At 34.3% G+C, this 21,647-nt stretch overlaps 1 protein-coding gene across 1 annotated transcript in view; it reads right to left on the bottom strand.

Annotated features, from left to right (window-relative positions):
• The window catches only part of AGPS (alkylglycerone phosphate synthase), a 135,541-nt gene that overhangs the window by 56,581 nt on the left and 57,313 nt on the right, over nucleotides 1-21,647 (bottom strand). The window contains exons 7-10 of the mRNA XM_065931812.1: nucleotides 20,964-21,043; nucleotides 19,717-19,797; nucleotides 8,103-8,228; nucleotides 5,492-5,600 (exon numbers count right to left, since the gene is read on the bottom strand). Of these exons, the coding sequence (XP_065787884.1) occupies nucleotides 5,492-5,600; nucleotides 8,103-8,228; nucleotides 19,717-19,797; nucleotides 20,964-21,043 (396 nt within the window). The remainder of the gene's footprint in view (nucleotides 1-5,491; nucleotides 5,601-8,102; nucleotides 8,229-19,716; nucleotides 19,798-20,963; nucleotides 21,044-21,647) is intronic.

The following is a 21,647-nucleotide window of genomic DNA, read 5'->3' as shown; positions in this document are numbered from 1 at the left end:
AATTCTAATTTTACATCAAAATTCTAAGGTATTAGGTAAGGAGTGACCATGCCCTAAATTTCTGCACAGCCGTATTGCCTCGTATGTATAGTAGGTACTCTAAAGCAGTAAAATCCACTGTAACACTAAGTAATATTAAAAAATAAAAATTGGTAAAATGAGACTTTACACTGTTGCAAGATTAATGAAATGACCAAGGCACGTCTGAGCAACTATCTAGCTATGAGTTCTGCAGCAGGAGGGGGGGTTGAGGGGGTCCCCACTTTAAAAGGAAACTCCATCCAAGTCCCAAATGTACTCTGACTCAGGGCAGTTCTTCCACACAGATCTGTATTCAAATTAATCCAATCACAAAAGTTTATATCTAAATTCACTTCATCAAAAGGCTCATTTCTGTTAGACTTATTGATTATTTTTATTGAGGTTTATTATTTATTGATTCTTTTGCTCTGGGAATTTTATGTCAGTGGAGTGACATAAAACTACTTAAGAGTACCTATCACTTGACTATTTGCACATTATACTAATATTTTATACCCACTTTATATAGTCGAAAACAACTCCATAGCAAAGTGACATCATAGATGTCATTCACTTTTCTTTTTCAATAAAAATATGCTGCCATAAATTTAAGAATTTTCTGTTTTACAGTTTCAAATATAACGTTCTTAAGAAAACTGAAAGATTCAACTACTATCTAATAAAAATGCAGTATTTGCTTGAAGTAAATAAAATCTTTCATAATTTGAAAATATACCTTCAGATGACTTCAGGACTGAGAAGAATGTTAGTCATTTGATTCTGAATCTACTCCTCCCCACCCCCAACATGAAAATCAATAGGGAAAACAAAGAAAACCACACAGGACACACACTTTAGTATTAAAAGGAGACAAAATATACTATGACCTTCAAATTATTCATAAGTAGATATAACAAGTAAAAATTCCAACAGACGTTTTACAATCTTCCAGCTTCTACAAGTAGAAAGCAAGGGGTGAGGTGGGCGTGGAGGAGGGTTAGAAGACTCAAGAAAGACTCCTTAAGAAAGACTCGTTAAGACTCCTTGAGAAAGAATGAAAGCAGCAGAGGACTTAAACGAGGCAGACACGAAATCAACCCCAGAAAGAAAAAGTGCAGCAATAAACCCGAAATACTATATAAACCTTGGTAATCTAATCCATAACCCTGGCTCTCCATAACCCTGGAGGGGTTTGAAGATGGAGCCAGAAATGACACCCTTGGAGAAGTAGGGGAAGTATTTTCAAAGAAGCATCAACTTAGAGTAGTGTAGTACTCCTTGGAGACAAGGTAGTGAAGGCAAAGACTAAAATTAGGAGAAAAATTAAAGATCTGAAAGAAATACAAAACACAAGATATGTCATGGCTTCCGCCACCAAAAACACCACCATTCATGAAGCAAACAGCACAAAAGAGAGTATGTGACAGAACAGAACACTCTCAAACTAGGAACTCTTTCCAAGCAATAAACAGGAGCAGAAAAAAAGCAAACCAAATCCAAATAAAACTACTTTAAAAAGGTCAGAAAATGCAAACAAAAGCTTTTCCACCGATGAAAAGCTCCCCTGACAGAACAAACAATGATCCTGGAGAAAACCATAACACAACTTTAAAAACTCCATTCAATATTGTCAAATAAGCATTTGAGGATATGAAAAAAACACTTGAATCGAAATATAAACACTAAAAACGTAAATGGACAAAAAACAAGAAGAAATGAAATAAAAGATGACCCAACTCAGGGAGGAACAGAACAATAACAAAAATGAAGACTAGGCTACAAGGAGGAGAAACAATAGATTCAAATGAAAGCTTAACAGGGGGCATTGAAGAAAAGCAAGAAAATAACCAAGTGAATGAAAATGATATTAAGAAAGAAGTTGAAGGAAAAAGTTTGAGAAATCATGGCTGAAATGGCAAACAAGCAAAGAAAGTCAGACAAACATACAATTGGTATCCCTGCAAAAGAAAAATCAAAACAGGGCAGGGAAGGGGGAAATGTGCTCCAAAATCCTACTACTCAACACTACAATCCCCAAAAAACCTTTACAGAAATAGAAGACCAGCATATACACACAGAAAGGGTCCCTGGATACCAGAGCAACAGTAAAATAAACTTTAATGGCAAAAACAACAACAGCAGCATTCTCAGTGCCTCCAGGCAAAAAGGCAAGAAAATTGGCATCAGACCCCTCAAAACAGCAAGGAAATCCAAAGCAACAGCGGTGCAGTATTTACACAAGGAAGCAACTGTGATGCAGGAAAGCCAAGGGAGCTGTCACGCAAGTATCAGGGCCACAGAAAACAGTTCATAACATTCCAGAACTCATGGGATGTACAAATATGTCTTTCCTGAGGAAATTTAAAAGATGAGCTTTATTTAACCAAAAGATGTAGTAAAGTGACACAGAAGGACCGACAGTAAGCATTTCATCCATTTCATTTTAGAGCAAAGACTAAAACAAGGGTGGGCAATGAGTTAAAAAATAAAAAATGTGCTTTTAAGCCATTTTTCAAATAAAAGAGCAAGTCATTATAAATTGCTAGTAAATTCCATATATAGGAAAAGAATGAAAAACATTTCAAATGCTTTATTATATTTTTAATTATATTGATCAATTTATATAATATATAAAATGGGAGGAAGTTGCTTATCCAAAAAAATCATTATGAAAAATTCATAACACAAACAAGACAAAAACATTAAACTTAACTTGGTTATTCACATGTGGAACTTAGTAGGATAGGGGAAATAGGTTTTTTATAATAGTAATGCTTTCAAGGTTGTCATCAAATTACTTCCTTCATGGCTCAGACTGGAAAGAATCTGCCTACAATGTAGGAGACCAGGTTTGATCCCTGGGTTGGGAAGATCTGGAGAAGGGAATGACAACCCACTCCAGAATTCCTGCTTGGAGAATTCCATGGACAGAGGACCCTGGCGGGTCACAGTCCATGGGGTCGCAAAGAGTCAGGATACAACTGAGCCACTAACACAAACATAATGCTTTCAAGGGTGTCATCAAATGATTTAACTACAGCAAAAGAAAATACTTTCTAAAGCTCAAGGAAAAGTGTATGATTCAAATTTAAGGCAGGAGGTTATTAGATAGTTCAAAATAGCAGAAAAAACAGTATTACTATTAAAGAGTATGATTTCACACAAGTTTACCTTCTCAATCAAGCTGTTTCCTGGCCTATAGTTAAGATGACTCTATATTCACATATATACAGAAATGGCGACCAGGGACCACAAACATACTTACAAAGATCACTGATGCAAAAATAATAAACAGTCACAATAGTAATAAATTTAACATTTTCTGAGTACTTACTATCTGCTTATAAACTGTGTGGCATAATCTCATCTGACCCTCCCAAAAGGCTTATGAATACTTATGATACTTTTATTATCCCCATTTTACAGCTGAGGACATTGGGCATAGAGAACCACCTAATTTACACAGTCACAGAGATATAAGTGGTGAAATCAGGACTAAAATCCAAGTCTGAAAGATTTCATGGTTCATGCTCTTAAATCAGTATGGCATTCTGCATGGATCTTTATAATAAAATCTCATTTAAATACAGTAATGTACCCTAGTACATATGTTTTTTAAAAAGTAAGCAAAGATATACAGTTTATTATAATATAAGTTTGCTTTCCTTAAATTCATACAATAATTTATTATTGAGGTACAAGGCAGCCCAGTTTTTTGGATAAAGTTCAAACTATTTTAAAAGGGATAAAAGACCAGATTATCTCTTCAGCCATCCTGTAATCCTTACCACTCCATCCCAACCTACAGTCTACTCCACCCTACAATTAAATCTTCCAGTCCTACTGAATAGCTGGCACCTTCACAAGGCAGACACAGCACTTGCTCACTTGTAAGTCTGCTCACACCAGTTATCTCTGCAGGGCAACTTCTTCCCCGCCTATATTCCTGCAACTCTGTCTAGAAACTATTTTCTCCGTATCGCCCTTGAAGGACCATTTTAGGCATGACCCCTCTAAGGAAATCTGCCTAAGCATGCATCTACATGATCTTTGTCTGTGTATCTCTTCTGTTTATGTCTATCATAAAATTTATCTTATTCTGTTAATAATTGTCAATTATTACCTGTGCCCTTGAGTGTTCCAGCACAGTACCTAGCAATCAGAATTTTTAAAATGCTAACTAATGGGAGAAAAAAATGTCTGATGTGGTTACTTGAAAAGATAATTTATAGGATTGACTCCAACTATCTATATACCAACAGTAAAACTAACAATTATCAGTTTTAATACCTATTTGAGATTTAATGAGAAAATTATATTTTTTTCAGTTAACTCTTAGATGATAATATGAGAAGTTCCAAAATTATACTTTTTAGAGAACTCTATTATTTTAAAGGAACTTAACATTTTGTTTCTCTCATCAAAAAGAGAGTAAATTGGTGAAATACCTTGACAAAGGTTTATCACTAATTATCATGAAAAACATCTAGGCTATTACCACTGGTCATCATAACTTAATAGATGACTTTCAGTACATTACTAAGACACATAATTTGTAATTTTTTCCTTGATGCTACCATCAAAAATTAGAATTATGCCCTAAAATCCTAGCTTATTATAAGTGCTCTTTTATCATGAATATAGCTACATGTTTTGAAAATCTTTTTAACAACTTGTACTACCTTCTGACTTTACTAATGAGTTCCTCTGGTAATGTAGAAACACTTTATTTCTCTAAATTTAAAGGATAACTATCCCTCTCTATCATCCTAAGAACTGAAAAATATGCCTACCTTCACCTTATCCATAAAATTCACAATGTTTACGTAACAGTTTGCAAACCAGAATGAAGGCTAGTTTTTGGTCCTTTTTCTGATACAGAAATTAAATGTTTTGCATAAAATGAAAAACTATATTCTAACCTACCCAGTATTAAGTAACCAAGCAAAGGACATGACTTAAGTGGAAAAAAATAAAAGACCAAGAAGTTTGAAAAGATGCGAATTTTAAATTTCACTTCTTAAAACACCAAGTAGCAAATAACAAAAGATAAAATTTTGGAAAGACAAAAGACAACAAGATAATACTTTATTAACCCTTTCCTCTTGATAATTCAGAGATTAGAAAATATCACACCATAAAATATTAAAGCAAACCATTTTAAACCCTAACAACTACTCCTGCTAAAATTGATTCAAATCTCTAAAAGAAAAATAAAATAACACCAAAAGGACTAAGCCGGCTCTAAAACCATAAAAAAGCAAAATGCAGGAGAAAGTTTAATAAGATGTTCTCATAATAAAAATTTATGAAGTACTAAATTAAAGTAATAAAACTTAAAAAAACACCATTCTTTAAATACACAAAACATGTCTTTCTTTCAAAAATCTGATATCACAATATCACAAATTTTTACAAAGTTGAATCACTAACCTGTATTTTTTCATAATAAATTTGCAGTTATATTTACCTTCAGATCCCATGATGAAGTGATGGATATCAGGGCCTGTTGACATTCGAGGTCCTTGACAGCTTTTTTCTATTATACCTCTAGGTGTTACCATTTTTATATGAACCACCTGTTTAATACAATGCATGATGTAAATTCTAGATATCTGTCAGTGAATGTTGTTTGTGTAGGTACACACATCCTATATATTTATATAAAACACTATTTTTAAAATATTGGTTTAAGTGACAAATGGTGATTCCCTTCAGAATTCTAATATCTTTTAGTAATTATTAGACTAAAAATAAATTTTATATAAGTTTAAAAGAGGGAAAAAATATTCTAAGATTGTTATTGGTCTAGGAACATTCTGTCTTAAAAATTGAAAAACAATTTCTTTAAACCAAAGTTACTCTAGGGTTGTCCATGTGGTAAAGAACTAAAGGACAGGAAAAATATGCAATGATCATATTTTAATGGGTTCATTCTTTCACTCATTTAACATTCATGAAGCACCATTACACATGTCAAGCACTATTTAGATGCTTAGAATTCTAAGAAAAGATTTATTCTTGTCTTATTCCCACCTTCAACTTATCTACTTTTACCCACTCCGTAGAAAAGAATGAAGTATTAATTTTGATCATATCAAAATTGGGATGAAGAGGGAGATGTGGTGATTGAGTTAAAAAGAGGAGGAGAGAGATGTGTGAGACATGTCTCACACATGTGAGAAAATCATTGTCGGGAGAGGGTCAATCAAAAAATGTTCCTCAGATCTGACTCAGAAATGGTTAGGTAAAACCCAACACATTCTTAGGATGGTTTTCTGATGGATAAATAAAAACAGAGTATATATTGTTGAAGGAAATGAACAAAGGATGTAAATAAACAACTTACAAAATAAAAAGAAAAATTGCCAATGGGACACTTTAAGTTTACTTTTAACAACAAAGAAAAACACAAAATTGTGCGACAGAAACATAAATAAAAGGTCTGGTAAAATAAACATTCTCACAGTGCTAGTGAGAATGCCAAATGCCACAAGATTTCTAGAGAGCAACTTGGTTACAAGGGTCCAAAGACATAAAAACAGCTTGATCCAACAATTCAAACTCTAGGAGCTTACCCAAAGAAAATGATCAAAGATGTATGCTAAAGAAATTACTACAAAGGATATGTTCCCCTTTATTTATTTCCATAATTTTTAAATAAAAAGTAACTTAAATATTCTTTTATAGGGAATTACTTTACTAAATCACAAATTATCAATGAAAGAGAATTATATGCAGTTTTTAAAACTAGTGATGCAAATCTATGCTCATATACATGGTAATGTATTGATAATATAGTTTAAAGAGCAGATTAAATACAGTATGATGCTTTTTTATAATTAAAACTAAATATAAACATGCAAATAAATATATTAAGATGTGTACTTATAATTTGTGGCCCTTAAGTAACCGTAAAAAGGATTAAAATAAATGGCATGCTTTAGCAGTACTAAAGGTAGCAGTCTATCAAATATGCCTAACTTTGATAACACTTTTAATAATTCAGTAGCAAAAGGATCAAATTCTCTCCTCTGAAACTGAATTTGTTATCTTAACTGCAAAATGAAAAATGTGATTTCTAAAATATCTTCAATTAAAAAAAGATAATGTAAATATTTTTAAAGTGTTCTATAATTATATAGACAAAGTCTTAAATTGTTGGGTGTTAACTACAAAGAACCAATATATTTTATCAATAATTCGATATTTCTATCAACAAAGACACAATGAAAATATTGTAATGCTAGAGTTGAAAAACAAAGTTAAACAGCTCTAAGAATAATGTTAGGAATACCACATTAATAGTCTCAAAAACTATCTTTCAAATTGTTATCAAAATATTGATGATAAAGGGAACTAACATGCATGAAGTACCTATTACATACCAGGGATTCCACTAAGAGTTTTCATTTTATGTCCTTTATTCCTCATAGCAATTCTACACAACAAATAACACCATTTTATTTTATACTGTAGGAAATTAATGTTTAGAAAGATGAAACAATTTGCACAAGGTCACACAATTAATCACTGTAAAAACTACAAATGGAACAAATGATACTGAATTCCTAGCCAGGATGCCTATCACACTAACTCTCAAGAGCAATGACACCAGGTCAGTGAAAACAAAGTGATGTGTACATAAAACATTACACTAACTAGAACATTTTCAATTGGGCTCTTTAATTCTACACAGAAACTTTTTTTCAGAAAAATAAATATAATACCTCATAAGGCCAAAGAATAGTAATGACAGACCACCTAACTAAATAGACTAAAATCTTGGTAGAGTTGAAGACTAAGGCTCCAAGTCTTGCAAAATAAAATTCATATGTATTTATAAGTCAGATAAAACATCTATAAAGCTTAGATATCATTCACTCAAAAAGAAGCATTCTTAAATGACCACAGTTGTTTCTTTTAACTGTCTGGATTATAATGCACAGTCAATGTTATTATAATCAAATGGGGTATACTTTTGAGAGGACTCTTCAACTCAAATTTTAACGGCTTAACAATCTTTAATAATAATCTCTATCGACCAATCAATTATTATATAGTAACTAGAAAAAATTTACCAAGTCCTCAATATTGCCATAGATATTCTTCTTCATGCCTGATGCTCGAGTAGATACCCATCCTCCCACAGTGCTGAATTCCAGGGAATCTGGTTCATGACCTGTACAATAACCACTTTCTTTAAGCTGAAAAACAAAAATGTAATATTTTACCAGTGAAAATGGCCCCATTTCACACAGCACTCAACACATTTACTCTTTCCACATTAGAATTTCCATATGTCTTTTCTATCTGGACTCATTAAAACCTAAATAGATAAAGAAATACTTTCATCATACTTGTCCAAAAATATTTTTAGCTTTTGCCTAGTGGAAAACTTAACAAAACTGAAAACTATGAACCAAGAGGCAGCTGTATTTTCCATAGGCTCACCAGGCAATCATACTCCTTATATTCTTTCATTTAAAAGACAACTACCTTTCTTACTTTTTATTCCAACAAAGAGACAATTTAATTACTTATAGAAATCAGATTATACTTAAAGTAAGTGCCAACTTCACCTGAACACTTTCAATAAATAAAGCACTTAATCTCTTATTTTTCCTATCCTAATATAATCTGCAGCAGGCCTGCAGAAAATCTGAGCAAATTGCCTATACTTAAATCTCTCAAGGAGTCATGTGTTTTAATGTACAGCCATCTGGCTAGGTTTCCTGCATGTAATACCATCATTTATTTGTGATGCAGATCATGCATTCCTGTACATTAAATAGTCACTTGTTTCTCATTTTTCTATATTAGTTTAGCTTTGCCATCTGCACAGCACCTGAGGTTGAATGGATGCCCTTTACTGCAACACCACCAAAGCCATTCCACTAAAATCACTTTAAAGGCTCAGCCATCTCATGTCAAATGGTACAGACACCACCATCTGCATACCCACTGTCTACTGCACTCAAGCCCATCAATCTGTGTTGACCATTTTGATAGTCATCCAATTAAGCAACTGTTTCTATTTTTCAAGTAAGCCATGCAGAGATGTAGAATATGTCAGTTGTGTTTATAATATGTATGTGTGTATTTAAGTATCGTATGCAAGTTATAATCTAAAATGTGAAAGTCGAGTAGGCTAAATAGAATTTGTTAGCTTCTGCAGATATGCAATGCAAATTACTTATCATGTCTTATTTTGTTGCTAGAAAACAAGATTTAAAAACACATATTACATAATAGAATTTTTCACTAAACATTCAATATGCTTATTTAACTTTAAGAGGTAAATAACCACTCATAAATAAGTAGCTTAAATACAAAACTGAACATTAAAATCAAGATTATCAGACCAATATACTTCCCTAACTCCCCAACAATCTTTACTCAAATCCCAACAATCTATATTCATACTATGCTGTGCTCAGTCACGTCTTGACTCTTTGTGACCCCACAGACTGTAGCCTGCCAGTCTCCTCTACCCATGAAATTTGTTACGCAAGAACACTGGAGTGGGATACTATTTCCTACTCCATATTATTTACTCTCAAAAGACTACTGTCTTTCAACTTTTCTGAAGGTAACAAATACACACACACACATATACAAACACATAGAACTCTTGAAACTAAACAAGAAAAAATCCAATTAAACAATAGACCAAAGATCTTAATAGACATTTCACTGAAAATAGCAAATAATCATATGAAAAGATATTCCACATCATATGTCATCAGTTCAGTTCAGTTCAGTCGTTCAGTTGTGTCCAACTCTTTGCGACCCCGTGAATCGCAGCACGCCAGGCCTACCTGTCCATCACCAAACTCCCGAAGTTTACTCAAACCCATGTAAATCGAGTCAGTGATGCCATCCAACCATCTCATCCTCTATCGTCCCCTTCTCCTGCTGCCCCCAATCCCTCCCAGCATCAGGGTCCTTTCCAGTGAGTCAACTCTTCACATGAAATGGCCAAAGTAATGGAGTTTCAGCTTCACTATCAGTCCTTCCAATGAACACCCAGGGCTGATCTCCTTCAGGATGGACTGGTTGGATCTCCTTGCAGTCCAAGGGACTCTCAAGAATCTTCTCCAACACCACAGTTCAAAAGCATCAATTTTTCGGAGCTCAGCTTTCTTCACAGTCCAACTCTCACATCCATACATGACCACTGGAAAAACCATAGCCTTGACTAGACGGACCTTTGTTGGCAAAGTAATGTCTCTGCTTTTTAATATGCTAAGCTGGTCATAAATACCAATTAAAACAAGATACCACTACACCTCCAAATGAATGGTTCCAAACCAGAATACTGACAATACCAAATGCTGGAGAGGATAGGTGGCAGCAGAAACTCTCAGTGCTGGTGGGAAGGCAAAATGGCACAGCTACTTTGGAAGACTGACACTTTCTTACAAAACTAAATACACTCTAGCAATCATACTCCCTCTATTTAGTCAAAGGAGTTGAAAACTTAAGTCCTCATAAAAACCTGCACACAAATGTTTAAAGCAGTTTTATTCGTAAGTGCCAAAACCTGGAAGCAATCAAGATATCTTTCAGTAGGTTAATGGATAAACTATGGAACATTCAAATAACTGAATATTATTTAGTGCTGAGAAGAAAAAAGCTATCAAGCCATGAAAAGACATGGAGGAAACTTAAACATATGTTACTAAGTGAAAGAAGCCAATCTGAAAAGGCCACATATTCTATGATTCCAACTGTATGACATTCTGGAAAAGGCAAAACTATAGAAACAAGAAAATTAGTGGACAACTTCCCTGGTGGTCCAGTGGCTAAGATTCTGGGCTCCCAATGCCGGCGGGGGGGGGGGGGGGGGGGGGTTGGGTTCGATTCCTGGTCAGGGAACTAGATGCCACATGCTGCATCCAAGAGTTCACATGCCACAGCTAAAGAAGCCACACGGCTGTAACAAATGAATACTGAAGATCCCACATGCTACAACTAAGCCCTGGCACAGCCAAAGAATTAAGTAAATAAATATTAGAAAAAAAAAAAAAATTAATCAGTGGTTGCCAGAGGTGAGGGGTTGGAGGTGGAAAATAAATAGGAAGAGTACAGAGAATGCAGGGCAGTGAAGATACTGAGTGATATTATAATGATGGGTACTCAACAATTATTTAAACATTTGTCCAACCCACAAATGGACAGCACCATGTGCGCACCCTAACATAAACTAAGGACTTTCTGTAATTATGATTTTCCAATGTAGGGTGTCACTGTATCATTTATATGTGGAATCTAAAAAAGCTGAACTCAAAGAAACAGAGCATAGACTGGTGGTTATCATGGGATGACAGGGTGGGGGAAATGTGACGATATTGGTCAAAAGGTACAAACTTCCAGTTACAACATGAATAAATTCTGAGAATTCAAAAAAAAGAAAGCTACCAATCTTGTGAGTGATGTTGATACTGGGGGAGGCTAGGCATGCATGGGGACACAGGCATATAGGAAATTTCTGTACCTCCCTCTCAATTTTGTTTTAAACCTAAAACTGCTCTAAAAAAATATGACAGATATTTTCAGACAAAAGCAGAAAAAGTCATAAACAGCTGACCCACACTAAAGATATAAATATTTAAAACAAGTTTTTCAAGCAGAAAGTATCACCAGATTGAATTAAAGGCATCAAAGGGTAACTAGGGACTTCCCTGGTGGCTCAGTGGTAAAGAACCCGCCTGCCAATGAAGGAGATGTGGGTTCGATCCCTGGATTGAGAATCCCCTGGAAAAGGAAATGGCAACTCTAATGAGTTGCCTGGGAAAACCCATGGACAGAGCAGCCTGAGAGGCTACAATCCATGGGGTTGCAAGGGTTGGACATGACTAAACGACAAAAAACAAAACAACGAAGGGTAACTAGACGGGTAAATATAAAAGATGCTTTCTTATTGGTTAAACATCTCTAGGTGATGACTCACTATTTCAGTAAAAATTATAAAAGCAGAACACGTGACAATAGCATAGAGATAAGAAACATAATATTCTATGGTTTTTATGCTAAACTCTAAGTATTATATATATTACCACCTTAAAGTAGATTGTTTCAAGTTAAAGATATATAAAACCTGAAACAATCCTTAAAAATAACAAAAAAGATAAAATGGTATCATTAAACAAAATTCAATCCAAAAAAAGGCAGTAAAAAGTGGAAAAGGAGAAAAAACAGGTAGCTAAGATAAAAAATAAATGGCAAGATGACAGACTTAAACTGAACCATATCAATAAACCACAATGACAGTAAATAGTCTAACCACTGCAATTAAAAGATAGAGACTGTCAGGTTAGATAAAAAGGAAAAACCCAATTGCTTGCTATTTACAAGAAAAGCACTTTAAATATAAAAACATAAATGAGTAAAAAGTTTAAAAATGGAAAAAGGAAAAATATGTACCATGCCAACAACAGTGAAAACTGGAATAGCTGTTTTAGCATCAGATAAAGTAGACTTCAGAGCAAAAAATACCATCAGAAAGAAGGAAAGTAATTTCATAATAACAAAACTGTTCACTAGTCAAGAGGCTATAACAATCCCAAGCATTTATTCTCCCAATAACAAAGCTTTAAAATATATGAAGTGAAACTGACAGAACTGCAAGAAAAAAATAGATCTACAACAATAACTGGAAGTTTTCATTTCCTCTGTCAGTAATTGATATAACAAGTACACAAAAGAAAAAATTTTTAATACAGAAGACCTAAACAACACTATAAATCAATTTGACTTAATAGAATTTATAGACTACTCCAACCAACAGCAGCAGAAGACAAATTCATTTCAAGTGTCCAGGGAACATTTACAAGGTAGACCATGTTGTAGGCCATAAAACAAGTATCAATTAATTTGATATGCTTTAAGTCATATAAAGAATGTTTTCTGAACACAAGAGAATTAACAGAGAAATCAGTAACAGAAAGATGTTTGAAAAAATTCCCCAATAATTGGAAACTAAACAACAACATGTAAGTACCAATGGGTCAAAGAAAAAATCAAAAGGGAAGTAGAAAATATTTTGAAATGAATGAAAACGAGAAGACATCAAAATTTGTGGAATGCCACTAAAGCAGTAGTTGGGAGAAATTGATAGTACTGAAAACCTATTTTTAAAAGAAAGGCCAAAAAAAAAAAAAAAGAAGACTGACCTCAGACTTCTCTGCTGGCCCAGGGGATAAGAAGCTGCCTGCCAATGCAGGGAACACAGGTTCCATCTCTGGTCTGGGAAGCTGCTATATGCCGTGAGGCAACTAACCCCAAGTGCCACAACTACTGAGCCCATGGTCCAGAACTGAGTCACAACTACAAAACCCACGTGCTGCAACTACCTAAGTTCGCTAGGCTCTAGGGCCTGCGAGCTGCAACTACTGAGGTGTGTGCTGAAACTACTGAAGTCCACACACCTGGAGCCTTTGCTCTGCAATAAGAAAAGTCACCACAAAAAAGAAGCAGGCACACCCCAACAAACAGTAACACCTGCCTGCCATTAACTAGAGAAAGCTCATGCAAAGCAACAAAGACCCAGCACAGTCAAAAATAAATAAATAAAATAAATTTTAAAAATCATATTTAAAAATAGAAAGGCCTCAAATCACCTCATTTTCCACCTCAAGACATAAAAAAAGCATTTGACAGTTTTGTTCACAGCAATCAGAGCAGAAAAAGAAGTAAAAGGAATCCAGAAAGGAAAAGAAGAAGTGAAACTCTCGCTGTTTGCAGATGACATGATCCTCTACATAGAAAACCCTAAAGACTCTTCCAGAAAATTACTAGAGCTAATCAATGAATATAGTAAAGCAGCGGGATATAAAATTAACACACAGAAATCCCTTGCATTCCTATATACTAACAATGAAAAAACAGAAAGAGAAATTAAGGAAACAATACCATTCACCATTGCAACAAAAAGAATAAAATACTTAGGAGTATATCTACCTAAAGAAACAAAAGACCTATACATAGAAAACTATAAAACACTGATGAAAGAAATCAAAGAGGACACAAACAGATGGAGAAACACACCGTGTTTATGGATTGGAAGAATCAATATTGTCAAAATGGCTATTCTACCCAAAGCAATCTATAGATTCAATGCAATCCCTATCAAGCTACCAACGGTATTTTTCACAGAACTAGAACAAATAATTTCACAATTTGTATGGAAATACAAAAAACCTCAAATAGCCAAAGTAATCTTGAGAAAGAAGAATGGAACTGGAGGAATCAATCTGCCAGACTTCAGACTATACTACAAAGCCACAGTCATCAAGACAGTATGGTACTGGCACAAAGACAGAAATATAGATCAATGGAACAGAATAGAAAGCCCAGAGATAAATCCACGAACCTATGGACACCTTATCTTCGACAAAGGAGGCAAGGATATACAATGGAAAAAAGACAACCTCTTTAACAAGTGGTGCTGGGAAAACTGGTCAACCACTTGTAAAAGAATGAAACTAGAACACTTTCTAACACCATACACAAAAATAAACTCAAAATGGATTAAAGATCTAAATGTAAGACCAGAAACTATAAAACTCCTAGAGGAGAACATAGGCAAAACACTCTCTGACATAAATCACAGCAAGATCCTCTATGACGCACCTCCCAGAATATTGGAAGTAAAAGCAAAACTAAACAAATGGGACCTAATGAAACTTAAAAGCTTTTGCACAACCAAGGAAACTATAAGCAAGGTGAAAAGACAGCCCTCAGATTGGGAGAAAATAATAGCAAATGAAGCAACAGACAAAGGATTAATCTCAAAAATATATAAGCAACTCCTGAAGCTCAATTCCAGAAAAATAAATGACCCAATCAAAAAATGGGCCAAAGAATTAAACAGACATTTCTCCAAAGAAGACATACAGATGGCTAACAAACACATGAAAAGATGCTCAACATCACTCATCATCAGAGAAATGCAAATCAAAACCACAATGGGGTACCATTACTGCCAGTCAGGATGGCTGCTATCCAAAAGTCTACAAGCAATAAATGCTGGAGAGGGTGTGGAGAAAAGGGAACCCTCTTACACTGTTGGTGGGAATGCAAATTAGTACAGCCACTATGGAAAACAGTGTGGAGATTTCTTAAAAAACTGGAAATAGAACTGCCATGTGACCCAGCAATCCCACTTCTGGGCATACACACTGAGGAAACCAGATCTGAAAGAGACACATGCACCCCAATGTTCATCGCAGCACTGTTTATAATAGCCAGGACATGGAAGCAACCTAGATGCCCATCAGCAGATGAATGGATAAGGAAGTGGTACATATACACCATGGAATATTACTCTGCCGTTAAAAAGAATTCATTTGAATCAATTCTAATGAGATGGATGAAACTGGAGCCCATTATACAGAGTGAAGTAAGCCAGAAAGATAAAGAACATTACAGTATACTAACACATATATATGGAATTTAGAAAGATGGTAACGATAACCCTATATGCAAAACAGAAAAGGAGACACAGAAGTACAGAACAGACTTTTGAACTCTGTGGGAGAAGGTGAGGGTGGGATGTTTCGAGAGAACAGCATGTATATTATCTATACTGAAACAGATCACCAGCCCAGGTGGGATGCATGAGACAAGTGCTCGGGCCTGGTGGGCTGGGAAGACCCAGAGGAATCGGGTGGAGAGGGAGGTGGGAAGGGGAATCGGAATGGGGAATACATGTAACTCCATGGCTGATTCATGTCAATGTATGACAAAACCCACTGAAATGTTGTGAAGTAATTAGCCTCCAACTAATAAAAAAAAGAAAAAGCATTTGACAAAATCCATAATTCACTCCTAATATAAAACACTCTATTTTCTGTTCTAGGTTCTTTGTATTTTCACATGGAATTTATAATCACCTTATCAATTTCTTTAAAAAAGAGTCTCCTGCGATTTTGATTGGGATTGCATCAATTCTATATATCAGTTTGGGGAGAACCAATAATAATACTGAATCTTCTGACCCATGAACATGGTATAGCTTTAGGTTTATTTTAGGTCTGTTTATTTCTCTCAGCTGGGTCTTGCAGTTTTTAGTGTTCAAGTATTTCATATCTTTTCAAAAAATTTTAATATATTTATTTGACTGCTCTGGGTCTTAGTTGCATCATGCAAGGTCTTTTATTGCAGTAGGTGGAATCTACTTCTGTGACCAGGGATCAAATCCCAGCTCCCTGTATTGGGAGCGTGGAGTTTTAACCACTGGACCACCAGAGAAGTCCCAGTATTTCATATTTTTAATAGATTTGTCCTTAAGTATTATATGTATATTTTATAATATAAGTAGTATTTTAAAAGTTTCCCATTTCTGATTTTTTATTAGTATACAGAAATAAAATTGATTTGTGTGTACAGCTTTTATATCTAGCAATCTTACTAAATTTACTAACTAGTTCTTAAATTTTAGCTCCCATTAGATTTACCACATACAAGATCATGTCCTTTGTGAATAAAGACAATTTTACTTCTTCCTTTCCAATCTGTATGCCTTTATTTTTACTTTAAAAAATGTAAACAGTTTTGTTGAGGTTTTTACACCCCACCCGTATAAAAAAACAGGATATGTGCTTTGATTTTAATAAAATTATAGGATTTTTAAACAAACTTACAGTGACAAAAAGCTTATCAGAGATTGACAGGGATATAGTAAAGATGAGATGGGGAGAAATATAAAGAGGTCAAGAGGAAACTTTTGGGGTTGGTTGGTACATGTGTTCTACATCTTGACTGCAGTAATGGTTTCATGCTTGTAGTCATATACCAAACCTTATCAAGTTGCACATTTTAAATAACTGCAATTTACTATGTGACAATTATATCTCAATGAAACTATTACGAAACAAAACAAAAGAAAATGACTCAAGATTTTAGCTCAAGCTGCCCAAAGAAATGAACTATCACCAACTAGGATTGAGAAGGCTACAGAATAAGCAAATTGTGGAGCGAAAACTGAAATTCAATTTTTAAAATATTGAGTTTAAAATGTCTATTACATATACAAGTGGAGATATCAACTAAGCAAGTGGATGTGCAAGTCTAGAATTCAAGAAAGAAGTCTGAGATGATACAAATATTGGAGTATGGCATATAGAAGGAATATTTAAAATCAGCTATGCTTGAATGAATTGAATGAAGCAAACAGTACCCAGTAAAAATTAGTGAAATAAATAAAAGTTCTAAGCACTTTACATTATTAACTTATTTCATCTCAACAAAAACTTTATGAAACAGGAATCATTATTTCCATTTTATAGATAAACAAATTGAGGCATAGAGAAATGCATCCAGAGGTGGGGAAAATCATAAGTCATATATCCCCAGACTACTAACTAGTAAAATTAAGTAGCCAAAGAATTAATAAATGTAGAAATAAATTCCTCAAATCCATAACTGACATTTAGTGACCTCCCTTAAATTTCACATATTAAAATCAATGTAATTTACAAGTTAAAAAGATGAAAATCTATCCTACCCAACTACTATATTTGTTTCATTTAAAAACTTTTAGAATGAAAAAGCAGTAAGTTTTAAGTCAGTTACCTCAGCTGACGAAGAAACTGAAGGATACAGAAGCATAAGTGATGAAGAACCTGAACTAGGATCAATACAGCGATAGAAACTATATTAAAGTCTACCAGGGGCAAAAAGAAATGTTCTATGTTGGCATTTAAGGAAATGAACTAGTAACTAAAATATTAAAAGTTCCTAGTCTAGTAAAATGTCATTTAAATTTCAAGGAAATATGTTCCTTGAATTTTAATTCTAACCTTTAAAAAAAATTTTGGAAAGGTTAAAATACTACATCAAATGCTGAAATAAAGGATATAAAATTATAGACATGAAAGGCCATTCTTTGTCATAAAAAAAAAAACTGCTGTGTTGACAATGCCTCTCACGAGTAACAGAAGACTAAACAGGTCTTTTTACAGTGTTTTTCATTAAATGCTATTATTCAACCCATGAAGTTAATTATAAAGTATAATAATTAACAAATCTAATTACCTTGAATTTATAAAACCTTGACTTACTGAAGATCTTTAATGCCTCAATGAATATGTTCAATTTTATCTAGTTCTCTGTACCTCAGTGCATTAAATTAAAAAAAAGAAAAGTTTAATAATTTTTTTCAAAGCCTTTCATCCATAATTGATCACTAGACAACCCACTCCAGTATTCTTACTGGGATAATTCCATGGACAGAGGAGCCTGGCAGGCTACAGTTGAGAGGGTTGCAGAGTCAAACATGACTGAACAACCGAGCCTGCACACACACACACGCCAACTGCCTTCAACTCTTTACCATGAAATAAGGAAAAAGATAGTAAAGAGAAGATCAACAAGCATGTCACATCTCTATGTTCTGTTAAAAGACAGGAAGGAGGGGGGGTCTCTGTAATCCAAACTGAACAAAACATTCAGTTCATCATTAGCAAACTGGACTTTCTAATTTTATTTGCAAAAGCTGAGTTACAATTATCTTGGCCATATTTTAAAGGGCTGAAGGAACCAATACATTTTAATAATGATCTGCTTAGAATCCAGGAGGAGAACCTCAAGTTTCCTAAAACTCATTAGGATCATAAAAGTATATAAGGAGTTTCACTTATTCATGAGATAAGCAGTTTTCAGTAAAATTATTCACTGAAAATTTCAATGAACAGCGAATGCCAACCAATTGATCAAATTTATTAATTTCTGAAAATTCTATGTCCAACTTACTCTATTTTGCTCCATTTTTACTACTTTATTTCAGGTCGCTATCAGCCCTTGCCCAAATTAGTGCAGCAGCCACTTTATCTGCCTTTACGTGTCCATCCATCCTCCACACAGTAGCATAAAAGAACTATCTGAGTGCAAAGGTAAAGTTCACACTTTATGATTTAACCTCTTCATGTTGTCCTGGTTTCACCCTCTACCACTACTAAATGTATGAAAGAAAGTGAAAGTCGCTCAGTCGTGTCCAACTCTTTGAGACCCCATGGACTGTATAGCCCATGGAATTCTCCAGGCCAGAATACTGGAGTGGATAGCCTTTCCCTTCTCCAGGGGATCTCCCCAACCCAAGGATCAAACCCAGGTCTCCTGCATTGCAGGCAGATTCTCTACCAGCTGAACCACAAGGGAAGCCCAACTATATATATACTCATCCAGAATACAAACACCAAGAATGTGTGTTCTCCAACATACACAGCCTAGATCCCAGCCGTACTCAGCTACCTGCAGATCCCCTCACGCAACAGCTGCCTATTAAGCTTCCACATGTGCTGCTTCCTCCGACTGGATTGTTCTCCCCACACCTATATTTCCTTTTCACTCTGATTTATCCTGAAGTTTCATTTTAAATGCCAAGCTCTCTATGATACAGTCTTCAACTCCTCCCCTTTGAACCTCATTGATGAGCCTTAACATCCTATATTTAGCCTTCTTCTAGCAATTCTCATTGAGTTATATTGTCTATTTACTGAATTTTCTGTCATAATACAAGTTTTCCAAGGGTAAGAGATGGGTGTCTTATTCACTATGGAGTTCACAGCCTCTAGTTCAATACCTGACCCACAACAAAAATGGAAAAATCTCAGTCAGTGAACATACTGTGAAAGGTACTTTTTTCATAGAGGGCACACATAGCGGTTTTGAAAATCTTAAATAACATACCTGTCTTTCCAATTCTTGTCCTGTTATGCCAGCCTCTACATGAGCTGTCAGATTGTTTTCATCAACCCAGAGGATACGATTCTGTTGCAAAAGAAGAAAGAAGTCTCATCTCCATGAATAGACACTTTCTCAGGAAATACAACTTCCTAACTCTAAGCAGCAAGTGACAAGATGGAAATGAAGTAGCAGTACCCACACTAGAAAGCCCCACTCGTCCCTGCCTACACATCACAGAGCTGGTAACACAGGCAGTATAATGCACAGGAGCTGGTTTAAAACATGGACACTCATAAAAGGAGGAAGAAGGTTTCAGATTAAATGATACTAAAAGAAACCACCAAAATCTAACATGAATCCCTATTCATACAATGAACTATAAAATAAAGACAGTTTTGAGATAACTGGAAAATGAATGTGGACTGGATACTAAATGACATAAGGATTTACTTTTAATTTTGTCAGAAGGGATAACATAGTGAGAAAAAGTCCTTTTAAAAAGAAATACACAGAAATATTTGGTGTAAAGTAGTATGCCATCAGGATTTCCTTTAAAAATATTAGAGGAAAAAAGATAAAAGTCAGTATGACAAAATGTAAATAATTATTTAGAGACTAGAAATATTCTCTCAACTTTGATGCTTAAAAATTTCAATAAAATCATAAATATTAAAGTTTTTTTTATAATAAAGGATTATAGAAGCAGGAGTACTGTTGACTATATGAAGATCAAGTTCATACCCAAACTAAAACTTTAAAATAGCACAAAGGCCAACTCTTAGACCATAATGAACCAAAATTTTAAAAAATAATCCTAAAATTTATTAGTTCCTTTACTAATTTTAAGTTAATCTTAAAATTAATTAGCCCCTCTGTTCTTCCAAAAGCAAAGTGCAATAGCATTAGTAAAAATTTGGGAAACAAGTAAGTTCTGATGACTCAAATTAACATTAACTAATATTATTTGTTTTTTAATAATACAAATCAGGTCATCTATTGTATCACAATTCAACCCAAGCTTCTCAAATTGTCAATTTCATATATTAATTTGGTAGAATTCATCAAGGTATATGACTAAGTAAGAGTGACCTTAGCTTTTAGAGATCTGAAAACAAAGATAAAATATAATGATGAAAAAAAATTTAAACAAAATGGACAATATATCTTTTTAAAAACAACTAAGATTGAGCCATAAAGAAAAGTTTTAAAACCAAGCACTATCTTCAAACACATCTTAAGTTATCATATACCATTTGTGAAGTGTCTAAAGAAATAATTGTTCTTGTCTCATCTGCAGGACACATCAGGCCATATGAAACACTTGTTCCTCCTGCGAAAACAGAAGACAATAACTATGCTTAAATATTATTTTTTAGCTACATATCTAGGCAAATCCCTAATACAAAGTATACAAATAGGCCCACTAGGAAAAATACCTATTTCTACTTTGCAAAATGTAATTGGCAAATACTAACACACTAAAAGTAAACTCACCTTTATTTTATGGTGCGTGCCAAAATGAAGAAATATTATGGAGCTGAAAGCAATGGGACATGGCTCCATCCCTTGGGCACACTCAAATGAAGCCCCTAACAATTTGTGGAACTCCAAAAACATAATTAGAGAAGTTCTAAGCTAATGATTACTGTGGAGAGACAGCATAAAAGAAAAATATACCCATCCTATACAACTGGAGACACCATTTTCTCCTATCATATTTATGAGATTCACTTATCATTTAAAATACTATCTTATATTTCCATACAAAAAGACCTCAATAAATCAGAATATATTCCTTAACATTTGTTGTCAAAAGAAAAATGCTTTCTTGATATATAGAACAACATAGTATTCTCAATTCTTAACCAGATCTGTATAATCATATAGCAGAATAAAATTCTAATTGGTACTTTCATATGTTTTGGATAGAATAC

This window comes from Muntiacus reevesi, chromosome 3, assembly GCF_963930625.1.
Source record: "Muntiacus reevesi chromosome 3, mMunRee1.1, whole genome shotgun sequence".
Lineage (NCBI taxonomy): Eukaryota > Metazoa > Chordata > Mammalia > Artiodactyla > Cervidae > Muntiacus > Muntiacus reevesi.
Note: the sequence above shows the minus strand (reverse complement) of the source record. Positions and strands in the feature narration are given on the sequence as shown.